Source organism: Panthera uncia, chromosome F2 (genome assembly GCF_023721935.1).
Source record: "Panthera uncia isolate 11264 chromosome F2, Puncia_PCG_1.0, whole genome shotgun sequence".
Classification (NCBI taxonomy): domain Eukaryota; kingdom Metazoa; phylum Chordata; class Mammalia; order Carnivora; family Felidae; genus Panthera; species Panthera uncia.
The window spans coordinates 37,547,262-37,570,203 of record NC_064812.1 but is presented as its reverse complement, the minus strand read 5'-3'; the positions used below and the strand labels follow the sequence as shown (position 1 = coordinate 37,570,203).

Sequence of the window (22,942 nt, the reverse complement as noted above, 5' to 3'; positions counted from 1 at the left end):
AGTCAGTTAAGCGTCCGACTCTTGGTTTCAGCTCAGGTCATGATCTCTGTTTGTGAGTTCGAGCCCCTCATCAGGCTGCATGCTGACAGTGGGGATCCTGCTTGAGATTCTCTCTCCCCCTTTCTCTCTGCCTCTCCCCTGCTCACTCTCTTGTCTGTCTCCCAAAAATAAATAAACTTAAATTTAACTGTATACAAAATATGGTATAACAATTTTAAGCATTTACTTTAAAAATTTTTTTTTAATGTTTTTATTTATTTTTGAGAGAGAGACACAGAGACAGAGACAGAGCACAAGCAAGGGAGGGGCAGAGAAAGAGGGAGACAGAATCTGAAGCAAGCTTCAGGCTCCAGCTGTCAGCACAGAGCCCCACACAGGGCCGAACTCGCTACCCACGAGATCGTGACCTGAGTCGAAGTCAGACATTTAACCAACTGAGCCACCCAGGAGTCACTTAAAGCATTTACTTACAAAATGTTCTGTATAATAGACAGTGGGCTAATTAAAATGTTTAGATTAATGTATAAGTGAGACCTATCTCAGTCTCTCTTTTTTTTTTTTTTAAACTGAGTTGTGAGCACAGTTATAGAGTGTACAAATTAGAAAAATCTAAGTTTACCAAACCTTACATATGGGAGATGGGTTGGGGGTACACAAAGGCATATATCTTTTCAAATGGCATATAAACTTGGAACTTCCAAAAAATTCATGATAGTCATTTCATTGATTAAAATAGAAATACCACATAATTTCTGCTTATTGGTTTATTCTCAGTGTATCATACTTAAGATTTGTAGCCTTTGACCTAATAGGAATCAAAATAGAGGTGGTTCGACTTCAAGAATTTGTAATAATCCCTTCACTTTAACACATGAATGTGTTCAATATTGGCGAAAGAACACGTTGCTACCAAAACTGAAATAAGATCCTTGAAACAGAAAGGATGTTGCCATGGAAAAATGAAGTAACACTCAGTGCAGCTGTGATGCATTAATGAATAGGATATTTTTTTTAAAAGATCATTTGTGTTTGGTGTGGCTCAGAGGGTCCCAACCAGATGGTTTCCATGAACATGATCTGACCCCCGGTTTGAGGACTTCTTACTGGCAGATTACTTCATTTTCTTTCCCTTGGATTGTCAGATCCTTACATTAATGCAAAATTTACTGCTGCAGATTTATATTCCCTTACATAAATCACTCAACATTTTACATTAAAACCACAATTTTCGACGTACAGTTTAACAGTTATTTTAAAAGTGTAAAAAGATTTATGTGATAGTTGTAGTATATATTAGAGATGTAACATTATAATAAGTTTGAGGATTTTGGATTATGTATGTGTTTTGGTTCTTATCATTATAGAAATCTCCAGAACACATATCACATTTTAGAAAGTTTATTTTTTAGAGTTGTTATGTATCTCAGAATAATCTATTTTTGAATATTTATTGCTCACGTTGTTAAATTTGATGAAATAATTTATTTCTGAATTAGTGGAATTTTGGAATATATTGTTATTTGGAAGTTTCGGCACAACTTAAATTTATTTCACAAGATATATATGTTTATATTTGTATAGTGTGGCATATTAAACTAATTACCTCACATTGTTGAAAACATTTTTTAACATAGCATCAATACCTATATGAAGTGTTAAAAACTGACTCTTTTTAGTTTGACACTATAAGCATAAATAATTGAATAATGAGAATGGTATACTGAGAATATGTTCTCAGTATGCCATAATACTTTGTGCATTTGAACTTAAGCAATTAATTATGTTAAATATTTAAAAATATAAATGTAATACAGCTGAAACAATGTATGTTTTAGGATAAAAAATGTTGTAATCTTCAATCAATGAGCTACTTAACATATAAACACTTAAATTAGGTTGCAAGATAAAATTCTAGATGAGGTCAGACTTCATGAACCTTATATTTATTTTTATAAAATTTTACTTATATTTTTCTTCACTGAATTCAGTTTGTTCCATGCACAGAAATGTTGAAGCAAAAATGAGTAAGTTTGCTTATTTATAAGCCTGGCAGATTATTTATCATATCAAGGAATTCCAGACCTGTTACGTATCATGCTGTCACTAAGGGCTATATTAACCTCAAGTGAACATATATTAATGTATTCTTAGTTGTCTTTTATAAAATACAGTCTCTTAATTTTCTAGAATATCCAAGTATTTATCAAACAAACAAATTTTAATTTTGTTACATCTTCAGATAATGCCTTTGTATGCCAAATATTTTGTAGAAAATTAACAGATGACATTTTGTATTTCCTTGAGAATAATTTAAGTATGCTAGGCTGTTTGAGCAGTTTGTGAACCAGGTAAAAAATATTACTTTCTAAGAACCAACTAAGACTAATAGACTTGAGCTTATATTGCTTTTGAATTAAGAACTCATGATGAATTTAATTTTTGATTTGAGATCGCTTAGTATTATTTCACCTCTCTAAGGTTCCAGGCAACCTAAGTAAACTACACTGGGGATAAGAAAGCATAAAAGTTTCACATGAAATCAAAATTTAAATAATAATTTGATGTATGATAAAAGCAGGGAATAATGCTCTCAGTTTTAAGTCTTCTGAATTTTCTTCATTACCATGTATCCATATATATAAAATGGGATACACGCACACACTTGAATCTTGGGATACGTGTAAATAAAAAAAGAAAATACATGATACAGACTTGTTATATTTTAATATTTGTCTAGAGATATCATCTGAACATTGGAAACATCTTTCCTTATATTTTAGTTTGTAAAGTAAAAACAAAAGGCCAAATTCACATGGTAATAGCTGCTTGTGTGTGTGTGTGTGTGTGTGTGTGTGTGTGTGTGTGTGTTTTAAGTGAGTACAATACAATACTAGTTGGTTCTAAGGCCTTAGTTGGTGTTAATCTAATGAACTGCAAAAGAAGGAGGATTTTCTCACCTTTTTTTGCCAGCACATTTTCTGATTCAGTCGTGTTACTTGGAAATAACTGTGGAAAGGCAGATATGTTTTCATCTCATTTCACTGTGCCTTTTTGATCAAATTCATAGCAGGAAACAATGTCCTTTTAAGTGTTAATTGTGTTCTTCAGTAAAAGTAACTCATAAAGAGGTAAGTATGGCACATTTCTTCTTCTTTTTTTTTTTTTTTGGCTTGCCTGTTTATTCTGATAAAGATATTAAGTATTTGAGGGTATATTAACTTCCTTATTTAGTCTGTTCCCAATATTTTAATTTTGCTTTTTTTTTTTTCTTCCCCTAGCTTGAAGTACAGTCTTGTTGTGTATTCATTCCAAATGATAGCCTGCCTTCCCCAAGTACAATTGTATCTGGTGACATTCCTGGAACAGTAAGAAGTTGGTACCATGGACAAACCAGCATGCCTGGAATGCTTGTCCTCTGTATGCCTCAAATAAAGATTATTAGTGCTGGCCACAAGTATATGGAACCTCTGCAGGAGATTCCATTTGTCATTCCACGACCCATCCTTGAAGAAGGTACATTAAAAAATATTCTTCCTATGGTTATATTTGATAATAATATTTTTAGTTTTATTGTTTTTTAATATGCCAGTGCTTATGTAAATGAGTCTTCTCATTGAAAGATCCACATGAAAATAGATTCAGTAATCTGCAAAGTGGATTTAAAAAGAAGGGTGCACAAAGTAAATGAACTAAGTGGTGCTGTTTATTGACATCCACACATTTTAATAAAATTCATGTATGTATAAATAGACTACAAAATATCATATGAAACGCAGAATAATCACTAAAATGTGAAGCATAGACAAGTCAAGATGACAGTTGGTTTTGGAAGTTGGCATTAAGCTGAATTAAGAATGATAAGTAGATCTTAATTTAAGCTACTTGATTTATTAATAGATATCATATATAATCAAATGAATATATTATTTACATCAAACATAATATATTTCTAGACTTCTCATTTGTTAAAATACAGTAGATAATATTGTGATGATCGGAGACATAACTCTTCAGTAAATACTTCATTTGTGATACTGCAGAATTTTCAGTTGCAAATTCATACCCTTTTGAACTTTGACATATTCATCTCAAACAATCTGTGAACTTGGAAAAGTTTTGAGTCACAAAGTAAATAGTGTGAATCTATATTTTAATAACAGGGTTCAAATGTTTTACAATGGTAAACAGTTCCACACCTTGTTCATATTATTAGCATGTAAGTATATGAATGCTGATATCATTGAGATCACTACACATACTATTATTGAAAAGCAGATATATTCTGTGCAGTTTTTGACTTTGACTTGATGTTGATTTCTCTTTCCTTTTCTCTGTTTTGGCGTTTCCATTGAAATGTAGTTTTCTTAGGTTTATCAGAAATAGGAATGATTTTACTGCCAGAAATAAATGTTGGTACTTAATAAAATGATTGCCATTATCATAAAATCATAGAATTCTAACAGTTAGATGGAACTTATTTAGAGCTCTTACCTGTGTGATTTTGTTCTTGATGCAAGGATTCTTTTTCTAGCATATTGGATATATCCATTCTTTGATATTTGCTTCTGGTTGTAAGGAGTTCTTTATTATCACAACAGCTATTGTGTATCATATCAAGGACATGATAGCCTCAGAAAATGAGCTGGGGAGTGCTTCCCTTTTTTTGTTGTTGTTGTTTTTTGTTGTTGTGGTTTTGTTTTTGTTTTTTGGGTTTTTGTTTTATTTTAACTCTGGAATCATTTTTGGAAGATTCAAATAGTTTGTCCCTTAATTTAAAAAAATTAAAACTCATAATATTATTCCATTTAACAGCTTTTTTAGACATTATTTACATACAGTTTCATGCATACAATTAGATTACTTTTAGTATATTTACAGTTTATACCATCATCACCACCATCAAATTTAGAAGTTTTATCACTCAAAAAAAAAGTTTTATCACTCAAAAAATAATCAATATACCATTAACAGTTACTCTTTCTCCCTTCATCCAAAACCCTGGCAAATGCTGACCTTCCTGTCTCTATGAATTTGCCTGTTCTAGGTGTTTAATATGAATGGAGTCACACAATATGTGGTCTTTTGTGACTGGCTTCTCATGGGAAGTCACCATAATGCTTTTGAGGTTGACTTATTTATCAGTCTTCATTTTTATGGCTGAAAGTAATCCATTTCATGGAAATACCATGTTTTCTTTATCCACTCATAGTTGGTAGACATTTGTGTTTACATCTTTTGGCTATTATGAACAATACTGCTGTGATAATTTTTGCACATCTTTTCTTTTTTTTTTTTTTTTTTAATTTTTTTTTCAACGTTTTTTATTTTTTTTTTGGGACAGAGAGAGACAGAGCATGAACGGGGGAGGGGCAGAGAGAGAGAGGGAGACACAGAATCGGAAACAGGCTCCAGGCTCCGAGCCATCAGCCCAGAGCCTGATGCGGGGCTCGAACTCACGGACCGCGAGATCGTGACCTGGCTGAAGTCGGACGCTTAACCGACTGCGCCACCCAGGCGCCCCATTTGCACATCTTTTCATATGGACATATTTTAATTTCTGTTAGCTATGTACCTAGTAGTAGAATTGTTGGGTCGTATGGTAGCTCTGTGGTTAAGGTTTTGAGGAATTAACAGTCTGTCCTCCAAAGTGTTTCTGCCATTTTGCAATTCCACATCAACTTATGAATGTTCTAATTTATTCAAGTTGTAATTGTCTTTTTGGTGTTAACCATCCCGGTGGGTATGTGGTGGATCTCATTTTGGTTGTTATTTGCAGTTCCCAAATGACTAGTGATATTGAGCATCTTTTCATGTGCTTGTTGGCCATTTGTAGAAGCTGTTTTTTATTTTCTTATTGTTTTCAAATACTTGGCCCACTTTTTAGTTGGGTTATTTATCTTTCCTTTTAATTGAGCAGTTCTTTATATATTCTGGATATTAGATTCTCATTAGATACGATTTACAAATTTCTTCTCTCATTCTTTGAATTATCTTTTTTACTATCTTGATTATTTCATTTCTTTTATATTCTTAATTTTATTTTTCCCTGCTGTATTAGACATTATTCCCTTGCTATTTTTTTTCAATCTTAGAAATTAACACTCTTTACACAAAGTAAAATTTGGTTCTGGAAATACTAAGATGCATTTTTAATTTAGTAAATCATAAAATAATTTATGGTATTTACTCTCCTCCTGAACAACACACAGGTCTTTAAGTACTTTAATTCAGCGATTCTCTCCAGATTGACTGGCTATTACTGTTATATATTTTAATTTATCTCTTATTTTTCTGAATTTTATAAATTTAAATAATTTAAAAAATAATTGCATATATATTACATGTATACAATTACTGCAGGGTTTGGAAAATTTATTCAATAAATAGCCAGATAGTAAATATTCTCAGTGTCATTAACTATCTGGTTTTTGTAACAACTATACTCAGCTTTGCTTTGTAGTACAGAGGCAGCCATAAATAGTATGTCAATGAATTGACACTCCAGTAAAACTTTATTCACAAAATCTGATAATCAGTCACATTTGGTCATGGGCCACCTATGCTAACTTCTATACCAATGCCTTACTAGTCATTCGTTGTCACAGCTCATTCCTTTCTTCTACCTCAGATAATTTTCCTTCTGCCTTATTTATATATGGTTTCCCACTGATAGTTTTGTTTTGGCCATTAAAGATCCTTTTGTGCTTACTTTTGTTTTTCATTGCCTTTCTGAGAAATTCACCATCAGTTTGTTTTTTTTAGTGTCTTTCGGGCAACTTTAAGGATCTTTTTTTTTTTTTTTTGGCTTTTAAATCTTTGTTCTTTTAAGTGTTAGTATTGGTGTCTTTGTGAGCTTTTCAAGTTTTCTGGCATTTTCTCTTCATATATTGCCTCTGTCTCATTCTTTCTACATATATGTTAGACATTTTTTTTTTACTGTATTGTTCTTGTCTCTTTAATATTTTTCCCTTTGACTTTCTGGCCTGTAGTCTGAGTAATTTCTTTGATATTACAGTTTATTAATTTTATTTTCATCTGTATCTAATGTGCTGTTTTTTTGGGGGTAAAACTTTATAGAATTCTAATATATCATACAGAAATGAAATACATCAACTATTAGTATACAACTTGATACATTTCATAAAATAAATCTGCCCATGTTACTAGCTTCTGAATCAAGATCAAAAATTTTACCAACACCCAGGAGATCTTCTCTAGTCCCTTGTCGGTCTCTGTTACTTCAGAGGTACATGGTATCAAGATGTCTAAAACCATAAATTATTTTTCCTGTTTTTCAACTTTGTAATACTTTATTAAATTTTAAAATTTGCTTATGATGTTTTCATTTTCATTGATTTTTTTAAAATCCTTGCATTTTATTCATAATTTCCAAGGCATTGTTATATTTCTTGATACATGAATCATTTATTTTATTGTCTGAGTCCTGCTGATTCTTGCCTATATGCCTAGTGTTGTTCTTTGTGTGTGTGTGTTTTTTTTGTTTGTTTGTTTCTTTGTCGCTCCTTTTTGTGGGGAAGAGTCTATTTTTCCTGGAAATATTTGTCTAGAAATTTTTTTGAAGATGAGCTCAAAGATTCTTCCTTTGTAGTTCAAATTTATTTCTGATGTATTGGGAGCATTACCAGTTTACAACCACTTGAAACTAGAGGATTTTATACCATGTAGATAATAAAAATTCAAGTTACAATCTTTTATGAGGCTTGGTTTGTGGTTATATGTATTTTTTTCCACTCTGTTCAAGGTTCAGCTTTCTGATCATGTACAGAGGGTAAAAACAGGGCAGTTTTATTTCTAGTTTATTCTAACATTAATATTGTAGCCATATGCATTAAAGTCTTATGTTCTATTAGGTTCTACAATGCAAGTGTCAACAAGGATGTTCCATTTCACCAGGTTTGAAATGCCTCAACCAATTTGTTTTGCTTACCTCTGAGTTCCTGACTTTTCTCAGTCCCTGGCCTTAATAAAGCCTTACTTTTTTGGGGAAACTCACTAATGAATTTAAGAAGATATGGAGTGCAGGGGTGCCTGGGTCTTTGTGACGCTCAGTCGGTTGAGCGTCCGACTTCAGCTCAGGTCATGATCTTGTGGTTTGTGAGTTTGAGCCCCGCATCAGGCTCTGTGCTGACAGCTCAGAGCCTGGAGCCTGCTTCGGATTCTGTGTGTCCCTATCTCTCTGCCCCTCCCCGCTCATTCCCCCCACCCCCGTCAAAAAAAAAAAAATAAACATTAAAAAAAATTAAAAAAAAAGAAGATATGGAGTGTATGTCTCTGTGTGTGTAAACCAGTTCATATAAATTTTATTCATAGTGTGATGTATAAACATTTTATAAATATATTCATCCTTTTTGTTTTTAGCACAAATGTCATTCAGGGCACTAAATCTACCAGGTTGCTGGAAATACAGTCCCTCAGTGATTTAAAGATGTGACAAATATCATATCCCCCTTTTATCTAATGGATTTTATGAAAGGACTGATATATACTGCCCTACTATTCTTTATCTTTTGAATACTCTTTAAAATCCCTGTTATAGCACTTCTGCCAGCTTCTTTTTCTACTCTTGTATGATAAATTACTTTCTTCTCACCTTGTCTTTCAAATACATTATTAAGGACTTAAGGAACTACAGAAGTCTCCATCTTTAAAGCAGAAGGTGTTATATTCTGATATTTTATTCCTAGAACTGAGTTAGATAGCATCTTAGTTTGTTTTGAACATTTAAAAAAATCACACACCAGATGGAGAGGGCAAGAATCAAATAGAAACTTCTAAAGTCTATTTTTCTTACTCCCTGGGAGAAAATAGTGTGACAATATAATCAGCCCTGAAACCTAAAGTAAAAACAGTTTTTTGTTTTTTTGTTTTTTACCACATGGTTATTCTCATTGGCCAAACCTACCTTGAGGGAAGGAGATTATTTCATGAGATTTGAACATCCATTGTCTAATACCATGTTTTGTAATCCCCATATGTTTGTTTTATCCAGATTTTTTTCTTATAAATGATTTCTAGTTTCATACCTTTGTGGTTAGAAAAGATAATTGATGTGATTTCATTCTTCTTGAATTTATTGAGACTTGTGTTGTAGCCTAGCATGTAATCTGTGCTGGACAATGTTCCATGTGTCCTTGAAAAGAAGTGATGCTTCTGCTTTTGGATAGAATAATCTGTATGTATCTCTTTAGTCCATCTGATCTAATGTGTCTTTTAAGGCCAATGTTTCCTTATTAATTTTCTGTCCTGAGTTATCTCCTCATTGATACAAGTGGAGTATTAAAGTCTCCTACTATTCTTATCCTGCCATCTATTTTTGCCTTTACTTCTGTTAATATTTGCTTTATGTATTTAGGTGCTTCTATTGGGTGCATAAATGTTTTAAAATGTTATATCCTATTGTTGGATTGATCCTTTCATCATTGTATAATGCTCTCCTTTATTTTAATGCTCTCCTTTATTTTGAAGTCCAGAATCATGATGGCTTCAGCTTTGCTTTGCTTTTTTCAGGATTGCTTTAGCTAATTCTCCTCCTAAAACCAGTACTGCATTGTATGTTAACCAATTGGAATTTAAATAAAATTTGAAAAGAAAAAAAGAGTCTGTTTTGTCTGACATAAGTATTGCTACCCCAACTTTCTTTTCATTGTCATTTGCATGGAATATCCTTTTCCATCCTCTTACTTTGAGTCTGTGTGTGTCTTTAGATTTGAAGTGAGTCTCTTGTAGGCAACAGATATATGGGTTTTGTTTTTTTTTAATTCATTCATTCAGTCACTCTGTGTCTTTTGATGGGGAGTTTAGTCTATTTGCATTTAAAGTAATTATCCATTGGTATATATTTATTGTCATTTTGTTTATTGTTTCCCAGCTGTTTTTTGCAGTTCTTCTCTGTTCCTTTTCTTCTTTTTCTCTCTTATGCTTTGATTGTTTCCTTTAATGTTGTAATTAGATATTTTTTCTTTTGTGCATTTACTAGAAGTTTTTTCTTTGTGGTTACTGTGAGGTTTACACATATCATCTTATGTATATAACAGTCATTTTAAAGTTCACAGTAACTTAATTTTTAATACATTTCAAAGCTTTATATTTTTACTTTCCCCCACCTTATATCTCATATTTTTAAAGACAATTTTTTTAAATGTTTATTTATTTTGAGAGAGAGAGAGAGAGACAGTGCAGTAGAGGGAGGGGCAGAGAGAGAGAGAGAGAGAAATCCTTGCTGTCAGCACAGAGCCTGATGAGGGGCTTGGGCCCATGAACTGTGAGATCATGAGCTGAGCCAAAATCAAGAGTTGGACACTTAACCAACTGAGCCACCAACGTGCCCCTTATGTTTCATATTTTTGATGATTCATTTTGCATCTTTTTATGTATCCCTGAACTAATTATTTTTTTTAATTTTTACAACTTTTATACTCTTCATACTTGGTTTATAAGTAATATGTCTACTACTTTTATTATTTATTTACCTTTTCCAGTGTGATTTTTACTTTTGTATGTTTTCTTATTAAATAGTACATTGTATTTTTAGTTTATTCTTTTGAACATTTCTTGTAGCCTGTTTAAGTAGATGACTCCTTTACCTTTTGCTTAACTGGAAAATTCTCAATCTTTTTGAATGATAATGTCTAGGTACAGAATTCTTGGTTGGCCATTTTTTTTTCCTTTTAGCATTTTGAATATATTATGCCACTCTTTTTTGATCTATAAAGTTTTTGCTGAAATATCTGCTAATTGCCTTAGGGGGTTTTCCCTGTATGTAATATGTTGCTGTTCTCTTACTACTCTCTGTTTACCTTTTATCATTTTAATGAGAATGTGTCTTGGTGTGTTTGTCTTTGGGTTCATCTTATTTGGGCCTCTCTGATCGTCCTGGACATAGATGTCTGTTTGCTTCCCCCAGATTATGGATGTTTTTAGCCATTATTTCTTCAAATAATTTTTTCTTGACTTTTCTCTCTTTTCTCCTTCTGGGATTCGGATAATGAGAATGTTATTCCATTTGATATTCTTCCAGAGGTCCCTTAAAGTATCCTTACTACTTTTAATTCTTTTTTAATTTTTATGCTTTTTGTTTTCCATTCCTTTGTTTTTCATTCATTGATGGTGCTTCTGTTTCATCCATTCTGCTGTTAAATCCCTCTAGTATACTTACAAGTTTAGTTTTAATGTTTCGTGTTTTCTTATTTTCTGTCTCTTTGTGGAAGGAAATTCTTGGTGCTTCTCCATTGCTTAGATAGGTGAGCATCTTTATGACCATTACTTTGAACACTTTATCTTGTAGGTTGCCTCTCTCCATTTCATTAAGGTCTTTTCCTGTGGATTTGCCTTGTTCTTTGGAATATATTCTTCTGTCTACTCATTTTGCTTGTTTCTCTGTGTTTGTATGTATTAAGTGAAATGGCTATCTCCCTCAACCTTGAAGGAATAGTCTTGTGTAGGAGGTGTTTTGTGTGGCCCAGGTGTTTTGTGTGCCCTGTGGCTACCAGAGCTAGTCATTCTATGGGCATCCCCACAGATGTAGACATCCTGTGGGCTGTTTGTCCCCTGGCTTTGATAGGGCTTCAGTTGGTATTGTGTGCAAGGTGGGGCTCTAGGTACTCACCTGGCTTGTGTATCTTGGCTACTGCATGGGGAGAGTGGGCTTCCAGCTGCTTGCCTGTTCTGGTTGTGGCTTGCATTCTTGGTGGATTGGGCATGACTTGGGATACTTATCTGGCTTTTTTTACACCTTGGGTGCTACATGGAAGTGGGGAGGGGCAGGAGGCTCACCCAGCCTGTTCAAGGTGAGTGGTGGGCAGACCACACCTACCCACTGGTGCCAGAAGCCTAGAAGGGGTCCACCTAAAATGGTACTTGTTGGCTCCTTCACCAACAAGGTAGGATGAGATTGCAAAAATGGCTGTTGACAGCACATCCGTCCACAGCAGACTGATTTTTTACATTTTTAAATTATTTAATTTAAAATTACAGATTCCTGTCTCTCTTTAAAATTAGTAAATGGGTCTCCCTGTGTTATGGTCTAGGGGCTTTTTCTTGTTTTTGTGCTGGATCATAGGGCAAATGAGTTTGTGGGCAAACCCTTTAGGAACAGGTCTTTGTTCTCTAATGTATTGTGATTCTTCTGGTCTTAATCTTTATTGGTATTCAAAACTAGACATTAAAATTGTTTTAATGTTCATTCATTTTTGAGAGAGCACGAGTTGGGGAGGGGCAGAGACGCGCGCGCGCGCGCACACACACACACACACACACACACACAGAATTCGAAGCAGGCTCCAGGCTCTGAGCTGTCAGCACAGAGCCTAACATGGAGTTCAAACCCACAAACACTGAGATCATGACCTGAGCCAAAGTCAGACACTCAACCGACTGAGCCACCCAGGATCCCCAAAACCAGACATTTTACACCTTGTCTCTACTATGCCTGCCTCCAAGGTCAGGATTCCTGATTTGGGGCACGATCCCTTAACTTTTCCAGGGTGTATTCTGTATTTGTAGGAACCCTCCCTCATGTGCCTCTTCCGAGGTGGTTTTTGGGACAAGGTGTGTCTGCCTTCCCACCCTTCTACGTGTGTCTTTCTTGGCTTTTGAGTGGAGGTGCTACTCATCTAGTTCATGGATCCTAGAGGAAAAGCATGCCATATGTAGTTATAAATTTGTTGTGTCCATGGCAGGAGGTGAATTCAGGGTCTTCCTATGTCACCATCTTGAACTCTCTCATGAAGAATTGATGTTAACAAACCTACAGTGTGTGTGTGTGTGTGTGTGTGTTTGTGTGTGTGTGTGTGTTATTTGAGAAAGACAGGAGAGAGGGTGGTATTTATGTGTATGTATGCGTTGATATTCTTAGGTTGCAAGGAACAGAAATCAAGTCAGGAGAACTTAAACAAAAATGGAACTTATGATTCATTCTCCACATATTCTATTAAAGCAACTTTAACTTTTAGTTAAAATTTTGATACTAATCTCACTATTTGTCTCTGGTAATTATGAGCACCATGCTTTCAATTAAAATTTTCTCTTATTTCTTTCTTTGTTGTTTTCCTTGTCCTCACAACTCCTCTTGAATTATTTTTTCTTGCTTTGTCTTTGGTGTTGCTTGGTTATTCTGAGTTACAGATTTATCTTGAAACTAGTTTATCGACACCAATTATTTAAACTTATAGAATAAATAACAAAGAATAATATTTCCTATGTAACTAAAGTTTTGTGCTTCAAACCGTTTATTTGATGGAAATATTTCAGTATATTGCATGGTGTGTGTGTGTGTGTATGTGTGTGTGTGTGTATGTCTGTGTATAGTGATGGGTTGTTAATCATACCACTCTGATTTACAAAGGAAATTCAAATCCATTGTTTCTGTAGAGAAAAGTAGGGCTGCTCTCCCCACTGCTTGCTACTGCCCACCCCCAGCCTCACTATCTTTTTCTGTGTTTAAACAAGGACAACTCTACTGTTGCAGGGACTTAGCATATGCTGTATATGTGACTGCCTCCTTCTTGATCTTTTTTCTAGCCTTTCTTCTCAATTTTTAGGCTTCTACGTATTTAACTTGTCAGCTCCGTCTGTTCTGTGATGTTACTGCTTCTGGCTCATCACTGTTAATACTCCTATCCCTATTTTAATTATTTTTATTCAGCTCCTGATTGCCCTCCTAGGGTAAAAAGTGTAAGAAGTGTATCTGTCTTGTTCACGGTACTATTCCTATCATTTAGCACAATTTAGCGCAATGAATGGCACGAAATAGGGGTTCACTAAATAGTTGTAGAGTATGCTATTCGGCAAATAATTTTTGGTTACTGTAAGGAGAAAAAAGAACTTAAAGAATGAAAAGGTAAATTTCTGATGTGTCTTCAAGTTCATAAATAATTGAAAAAAAATTCTTTGTCATTATGACACGAAAAAAAAGAAAAACAATTACAAAATGATCAATAGAATGAGCATGGAGGGTTCTCCTAGATTTCAGGCATAACTGAATTTGGACTTCAAAAGTTCATAATGAGGAGCTGTTTGTTGAAATGTGTCATCTGATTTCAATTGCCATAGAAAGGGAGAGATGATCTCTAATGTGGTCAGATCCAATCTGTATAGGGTGTTTGGGTCAAAATCAACATCTTGAGTTTCATTACGAAGCATTTGCAGTGAGGCTTGCAGATGTAATTTGCTACATCTATCTCACACCTCTGAGCAGATGGGTTTCTACACTGTGCCTAGTAGTGGTTTGTTTTTTTTTCTTTGAAAGAGTTGCCTGCAACTTTAATAAAATATTTTGACAGAAATGGAATATTGAGATCATTTATAAATTAAAACTTTGCTATTGTTGGCTTTAGTGAATTTTCATAGAAACTGATGTTAAAATTGTTGAGCATCTATGAAAAACAAAGTTTTCCCATGTAATTCTTTTTTATCTTTTTGGTTTATATTGTTCTATCTTGAGTTTTTTAATATCTTAATTTGATAATTATAATTTCTACTTATTCTGAAAGAAGATGTACTATTGCATTAGATTTTTTCCAGTTTTACTCAATGTCTTTAATTGTAGTTCTTAATCCATATGTTAATAAGATACCTTGGGGAAAAGAAGAAGCTCAGAAAAAAGCTTAAGATTTGTTCTTAATGCTACTGCTGTTAAATAAATCTCTTGGATACCATCATGTATGTATTACAAATGAAGTTAAGGTGTTGAAATGCCTAAATGTAGTTAATATAATTGCTGTATACATCATTATTTTCTCAATAGCTCACATCCATCCTGCTCCATCATTTGTTTAGTCATGGATTCTGTGACTTTCAAAGACTTGAGAATGAACCTTACTTGTTTCCTAGTCAATTTTGTATTTCCCAACACCCCCCCACACACACATATGCGAACAATTTTATAAACAAAAACAAAAATGGCAGAACTAGTGTATATTTTACCTTTGAAATATATAATTTAAAATTCATTTAAGATCATAAAAATGGGCTTTTTAAATGGTACCAAGGTAACATAGTTTCATTAAAGGAATTTTTTAAAAATTGGGATATAATTGACACATAGCATTGTGTAAGTTTAAGGTATATAACATATCAGTTTGCTACATTTATATATTGCAATATGATTACCATCATGGTGTCAGCTAACACTTCTGTAGGTCACATAATTATCATTTCTCTTTTGTGATGAGAACATTTAATACCTAGTCTCTTAGCAACTTCAAAGTATGTAATACAGTATTACTGTAATCAGTAAGTTGTACATTAGGATTCCAGAACTTCTTCATCTTCTAGTTGCAAGTTTGTAACCTTTAACAGCATCCCCCCAATTTTCCCATCCCTGAGCCCCTGGTAACCACCATCCTACTCTCTGTCTCTGTGAGTACAGCTTGTTTAGATTCCATATGCAAGTGATATAATAGTATTTGTCTTCCTCTCTCTGACTTATCTCACTTAGCATAAGTCTTCATTAAAGGAACTTTTAAAGCACGAATATACAAGAGAGAAAAATCACTTTGGTGATAACCAGTATTAACGATTTAGTTTTGTATTTCTTCCCAGAGCTTGTTTTTTCTATTTTGTTTGATAAATATATACATACATAGACGTAAATAGTATCCATGTTGTAAAATGATTATATTCATGATGTACAGTTAAGATAATAACTCCTGACAAAATTTTCAGTACTTTTTTTTCCATTTATTCTGCACATTTCACAGGGGCATAACATGTTTTGAAACCATTTCCATCTAAAAGTAAGAGGATTCAAAAAAAATCTGCCTTAACTCTTGGGTTTAGTGTATGTGGACTTTGTCCTTTGTAAATCATATTTTCTCAGGTTACAAGGAACAGAGAAAGTCAAGTTATCTTAGGGAATGGGCATTCAGTGATCTCTAATCATCAATAGAAGAGTATTAGAAGTGATCATTAGTGACCAAAGTATGCCAGAGAGTGCAATGTAAATGAGGACCTTGAACAATAGTAGCTCTGCTCACCCACGACAAGTTGGGCTTGACTGTTTCCTTTTCTACTACTGTCCTTAAATTTTTAAATACCTCTTTTGAAATATAATTTACATTCATAATATTTACTCATTGTATGCCTACAGTTCAGCGATTTTTGAGGAAATGTATAAAGATATGCAACCATCACCACAATACAGTTGTATAACATTTCTGTCACCTCAGATTTCCCTTATGTCCATTTTGCAATTAATTTCTGTTCCCCACACTCCAGTCCTAACCCCCTATTGATCTGATTTCTGTCTTTATAAACTTGGCTTTTTTGGACATTTATTAAAAGGGAATCATACAGTATGTAGTTTTTTGCATCTTAAGACCTTATGTATTTATGTATCAGTGTACCCAGGGTACACTTTTTTTCACTTAGTATAATATTTTCATTTTTAAATTTTTTTTACATTTATTTATTTTTGATAGAGACAGAGCACAAGTGGGGGGGGGGGCGCACAGAGAGACAGGGATACACAGAATCCAAAGTGGGCTCCAGGCTCTGAGCTGTCAGCACAGAGCCCGACTCAGGGCTCAAACTCAAACCACGAGATCATGACCTGAGCCGATGTCGGACGCTTAACCAACTGAGCCACCCAGGTGCCCCATCACTTAGTGTAATATTTTTAAAGTTCATTCATGATATACCATGTATCATTATGTACCATGTACATGACAATTATGAGTAACCATTCTGTGGTTATGTCACATTTTGTTTATTAATTTTACAGTTAATATTCAATTGTGCAGTCATCAGTTTTTGACTATTATGATTAATGCTGCTATGAACATTTGGGTACATGAATTTATATAGACAAATATTATTATTTATCATGGATAGAGTCTTTGGGGTAGAATTACTGGATTTTATAGTAACTTTTTATTGAACATTTTAAGAAATTGCCCAACATTTCAGAAGTGATTGTACCATTTGACATTACCACTATTAACGTATTAGAGTTTTACTTTCAATATATCTTTGCCAGGACTTGGTATTTTTGCCATTCTAAAAGAGTATGTGGTACTTTATTGGGGCAGTCAGTTTGCGTTTCTGTAATGACTAATGTTATGGACTTTTTTCATGTACTTACTACATATTTCCTTAGTGAAATGTGTATTTAAATTGTCCATTTTTTAGTTATCTTCTAATTTTTGAGTTGTAAGAGTTCTTATATGTTCTAGATGCAGGTCCTTTTTCAGGTATATTATTTACTAATATTTTCTTCTAGGTTGGGGCTTTTGTTTGCATTTTCTTTTTTTTTTTTTTTTAATTCAAATTCCAGTTAGTTAACTTGCAGTGTTATTTGTTTCAGGTATACAATGTAGTAGTGATTAACCACTTTGATACATCACCAGGTGCTCATCACAACAAGTGCACTCCTTAATCCCCATCACCTATTTTACCCATCCCTCCACCTGCCTCTCCTCTGGTATCTGTCAGTTCTTTATAGTTGAGTCTGTTTCTTCATTTGCTTCTCTCCCTCTTTCCTTTTTTATCCTCTATGCTTGTTTGTTTTGTTTCTTAACTTGCACATATGGGTGAAATCATATGGTATTTGTCTTTCTGACTGACTTATTTCACTTAGCATAATACTCAGTAGCTCCATTCACATTATTGCAAATGGGAAGATTTCATTCTCTTTATTATGGTTGAGTAATATTCCATTATGTATATATACTGCATTGTCTTTATCCATTCATCAGTTGATGGACACTGAGGCTGTTTCCATAGTTTGAATTTGCATTTTCCTAATAGTTTTATAACTTAAATTTTAGAATTTAATAAAATCCTCTTTCATTTTCTTTATTAATTGTGCTTTGGGTGACTTAGTTTGAACTGTTACAATATGGTCTATGGTCCTTTTTGATGTATTTTTTTTGTATGATGTGAGATAAGAGTCTTAAATTCATTTTATTATATGCAGATATTTAATTTTCTTAGCATCATATTCAAAAGATTGTCCTTATGGAACTGTCTTGGCACCTTTGCTGAAAATCAGTCAACCATAAATCTAAGTCACTTTTTTCCCCCTGTACTCTCAATTCTATTCCATTGATCTATATGCCTATCCTTGTGCCTGTACCACACAGCGATAATTACTGTGGTGTTATATTGTCTTTAAAATTATGTAATACAAGTCGTCCAACTTCCTTTTTTTTCTTTGAAATTATTTTGTCTGTTTTAGATTCTATGCATTCCTATGCAAGTTTAAGCATTAGCTTATTGGTTTCTACAAAAAAGAGCCTGCAAAGACTTTGATAGGAATGGCATTTAACTTATAAATGAAATATTGGGGATATTTCCCATCTTGACAATGTTGAGTTCTTCAGTTTATGATCCTAAAATGTTTCTCCTTTTATTTATGTCTTCAATTTTATTCAGCAGTATTTTGCAGATTTCAGTGTCTTGAATGCCTTGCATGTCCTTTGTTAAAATTTTAAAATGCATTTAAGTTGCTGTGAATGGAATTATGTTCTTATTTTCATTTTTAAAATTTTTCATTGCCTGTATCTAAAAGTATAATTTTGTATATTTCCCTCATATCCTGTGACCTCACCAGACTTGTTTATTCTAGTTGTTAGTGTGGAGTCTCTGAAACTTTCTATAAAGTGAGCCATGCCATCTATGAATAAAGACTCTGTTACTTCTTTGTTTCCAATCTGCATGTCATTAATTTTTTATTTTGTTTTTACCTTAGTACATTGGCTGGAATCTTCGGTACAATGCTGCATAGAAATAATGAGAATGCATATCCTTGCCTTATTCCCAAATCTAGAGAGAAAGCCTATAGAATGTCACCACTAAGTATTATGGTAGCTATGTATTTTTCATAGATGTCCTTCATCAGGGTGAGAAAGATCCATTCTATTCCCAATTTTTTCAGGCTTTTTACCATGAAATGGTTTGAAATTTTTCAGATGCTTTTATGAAACCATTCAGATACTGGTGTGTGTGTCTTTTACTATTAATGTTGCATATTAATCAGTTTTACATAATTAATTGATTAAATGATTAAACTAATCTTGGATTTGGAGATGGATCCTGCTTGGTTATGGTGTATCATCTCTTCATATGGTACTGGACACAGTTTACTTTTTTTTTTTTTTTTTTTTTTTTAAGGATTTTGTATATATTTTCATGACAGATTTTAGTTTATAGTTTTCTGGCAGCGTCTGCCCTGGTTTTCATAATGGGATAATGCTAGCCTTGTAGAATGAATTGGGAAGTCTTTCCAACCTGTTCTGTTTCTGGAAGAGTTCCTGGACAAATAGCATTATTTTGTTAATTTTGGTAAAAATCACCCTTGAAGGCCTGGGGAATGGGTAGACCTTTTTTTTGTAGAAAGTTTTTGAATTAATAATTCACTTTATTTGTTTTAGGTCTATTCAGAGTTTCTGTTCCTCTTCTAGTCAGTCTTAATAAATTGTGTCTAGAAAGTTATCCATTTATCTAAGTTTTCTAAATTGTTGCGGCATACAGAATTGTTCATAATACTGTATTTTAATCCTTTTAAATTTCTTTAGGGTTGATGTAATATTCCTCCTTTAATTCTTCATTTTCGTAAGTTGTGGATTCTCCTTTTTTTGAGGTTAGTCTAGTTAAAGGGTTATCACATTGCTGATCTATTCATAGAATCAACTTTTAGCTTTATTGTTTTTCTGTTGTGTTTCTTAAGGGGATAACTTAAGTTATGGATATGAAATGTATGATACAGACACTTAATACTATAAACTTTTCTTTAAGCATTATTCTAATTTCCAAATACTGTTATTTACTTCACAATATTTTGAATTTCCCTTATGCTTTCTTCTCTGGCCCCCGGTTATTTAGAAACCATGCATTGTTTAACTTCCATGTATTTGAAAATTTCAGGTTTCTATTTTTTCCTGTTTTCTGATTTAGTCCCATTGTGGTCTAGACCATATATTTAATAATTTCAATCCTTTTAACTATATTAAGACTTGCATTATGGTCTATCATAAGGTCTGTTTCAGAGAGTGTTCCATATGTGCTTCAGTGAATTTTCTACAGTAGTTGGTGCAACATTCTATGTATGTCAGTTAGATCAAATGGGTTGATATTGCTTTATACTCTTCTGTACCAATGCTGACTTTCTATCTACTTATTCTATTATTGAGAGTGGAGTATTGAGATATTCAAGTGTTACTGTTTAGTTGCTTAGTCTTTAAATCTTGTCAGGTTTTGCTTTATATATTTCCCTATTAAATGTCTTTCTTTCTATAATGCTTTCTTAAATTTATTTTGTTATTTATTATAGTTATTCCAGTATTTTTATGCTTATAGTTTTATGATGTATCTTTCCCATCCTTTTACTTTAAATTTTTAAAAATATTTTATTTGATATTTGAGAGAGAGTGTGTCAACAGGTAAAGAGAAGAGAGAGAGGAGGAGAGAGGATCCAAAGTAGACTCCATGCTGACAGGCTAACAACTGCAAGCCTGATGCAGTGTTTGAACTCATGAATGTTGAGATCACGAACTGAGCTCAAGTTGGATGCTCAACTGACTGAGCAACCCATATTACCCCCGCCCATCCTTTTACTTTAAATGTAGTTCTGTTTTTGAATGAAGGTAATTAATTTAGTTAGGTCTTGCTTTTTTTTGCAGTCTGAAAATACCTTATTTTTAAGTGAGGTGTTTAGACCATCTATATTTTGTGTCTTATTGATATATTTGAATAAAATAGGTCATTAGCTATTTTTTGTTTTGTGTATTTTGTTCCTCTGATCTTTTTTTACTGCCTCCTATATCTGAAATGTATATTTTAGTGTACGATTCTATTTTCTCCATCAGTTTTTCTTTTTACTATGTATTGTTTTCTATAATTATGGTTCTCTTTTCTGAGGAAACTGGATTTTATCTTTTTTTTTAATGTATTTATTTTTGAAAGAGTAAGCGAGCAAGTGTGTGGGAGGGACAGAGAGAGAGAGAGAGAAAGGGGGGTACAGAGGATTCCAAGTAGGTCTCATGCTGACAGCAGTAAGCCTGATGCAGGGCTCAAACTCACGAACCATGAGATCGTGACTTGACCAGAAGTCAGACACTCAACTGACTGAGCCACCCAGGGTATACACCCTACTGTATACTTTTTTAAAGGTGACTCTAGGAATTGTATTATTATGCTCCTGAATTTATCACACTTTAACTTAGATATATTTTAACTTAATCTTTTCTTTTCTTTTTTTTGTTTTTTTTGTTTCAGGTTTTTATTCCAGTTTTCCAATTGTGATAAATCAGCTTTGTCAAGATTTGAGAATTTGGGGGAAATATTGGATGCCCTATCTGCCATATACTTTAAAATATTTAAGTTTGCAAACTTTTTTAACTGATTCAAAAATATTTATTGAATGTGGTAATATTCTTGGCATAGGGATTAAACTGAACTTTTTTTTTTCAAATTTGTTTTAAATTCTAGTTAGTTAAAATTTGTGTAATATTAATTTCAGGAGTAGAATGAATGAATTAATGATCTTGCAGTTGGTCAGATCGAACCCAGGTAGCACTCTGCACTGACAGTGTGGACCTGCTTGGGATTTTCTCTCTCCCTCTCTCTGCCCCTTCCCTGCTGGCTCTCTCTCTCTCTCTTTCTCTCTCTCTTTTAGAATAAATGAATAAGTAAACTTAAAAATTAATGATTCATCACTTACATATAACAGCCAGTGTTCATCACAAGTGCCCTTCTTAATACCCATCATCCATTTAGCCCATCCCCCAACCACTTCCCCCTGCCTCGACACTCAGTTTGTTCTCTATTGTTAAGAGTCTCATGCTTTGCTTCCTTTTCTTTTCTCCCTCCTTCCCCTATGTTTGTCTGTTTTGTTTCTTAAATTCCACTTATGAGTGAAATCATAGGATGTTTGTCTTTCTCTACTGACTTATGTTGCTTAGCATAATATACTCTATCTACATTATTGCAAATGGCAAGATGTGATTCTTTTTGATAGCTGAGTAATACTCCAGTGTCTATATTTACCACATCTTTTTTATCCAGTCATCAGACAACGGACATTTGGGCTCATTCCATAATTTGGCTGTTGTTGTTAATGCTGCTATATGTGCATGTGCCCCTTTAAATCTGTATTTTTGTATCCTTTGAGTAAAGACCTAGTAGCTTGATTGCTGGGTCATGCAGTAGTTGTATTTTTAACTTTCTGAAGAATCTCCATACTCTTTTCCATAGTGGCTACAGCAGTTTGCATTCCTACCAACACTGTAAGAGGGTTCCCTTTCTCCATATCTTCACTAGCATCTGTTGTTTCCTGTGTTGTTAATTTTAGCCATTCTGACAGGTGTGAGGTGGTATCTCATTGCAGTTTTGATTTGTATTTCCCTGATGAGTGATATTGAGCATCTTTTCATGTGTCTGTTGGCCATCTGGTTGTCTTCTATAGAAAAATGTCTATTCATGTCTTTACATTTCTTCACTGGATTGTTTGTTTTTTGGGTGTTGAGCTTGATAAATTCTTTACAGATTTTGTACACTAATCCTTTATCAGATATTTCATTTGCAAATATCTTCTCCCATTCCATAGGCTGCCTTTTTGTTTTGTTGATTGTTTCCTTCATTGTGTAGGAACTTTCTATCTTGGTGAAATCTCAATAATTTATTTTTGCTTTTGTTTCCCTTCCCTCTGTGGAATTGTGATGCCCCCAGCTTTGCTTTTCTTTTTCAAGATTGCTTTGACTCAATAGAGTCTTTTGTGGTTCTATACAAATTTTAGGATTGTTTTTTCTAGCTCTGAGAAGAATGCTGGTGGTATTTTGATAAGGACTGCATTAAATGCATAGATTGCTTTGAATATTATAGATATTTTAACAATATTTTTGCTTGTAATCCATGAGCATGGAATGTGTTTCCATTTCTTTGTGTCATCTTTAGTTTCTTTCATAAGTGTTCTATCGTTTTCAGA

General features: G+C 33.5%; 1 protein-coding gene across 11 annotated transcripts in view; it reads left to right on the top strand.

The window, feature by feature from the left end:
* VPS13B (vacuolar protein sorting 13 homolog B) overlaps window positions 1-22,942 on the top strand; it is an 805,502-nt gene that overhangs the window by 384,177 nt on the left and 398,383 nt on the right. For all 11 annotated transcript variants that reach the window (XM_049633567.1, XM_049633568.1, XM_049633569.1 and 8 more), the window contains exon 23: window positions 3,279-3,513. In XM_049633567.1, the coding sequence (XP_049489524.1) occupies window positions 3,279-3,513 (235 nt within the window). The remainder of the gene's footprint in view (window positions 1-3,278; window positions 3,514-22,942) is intronic.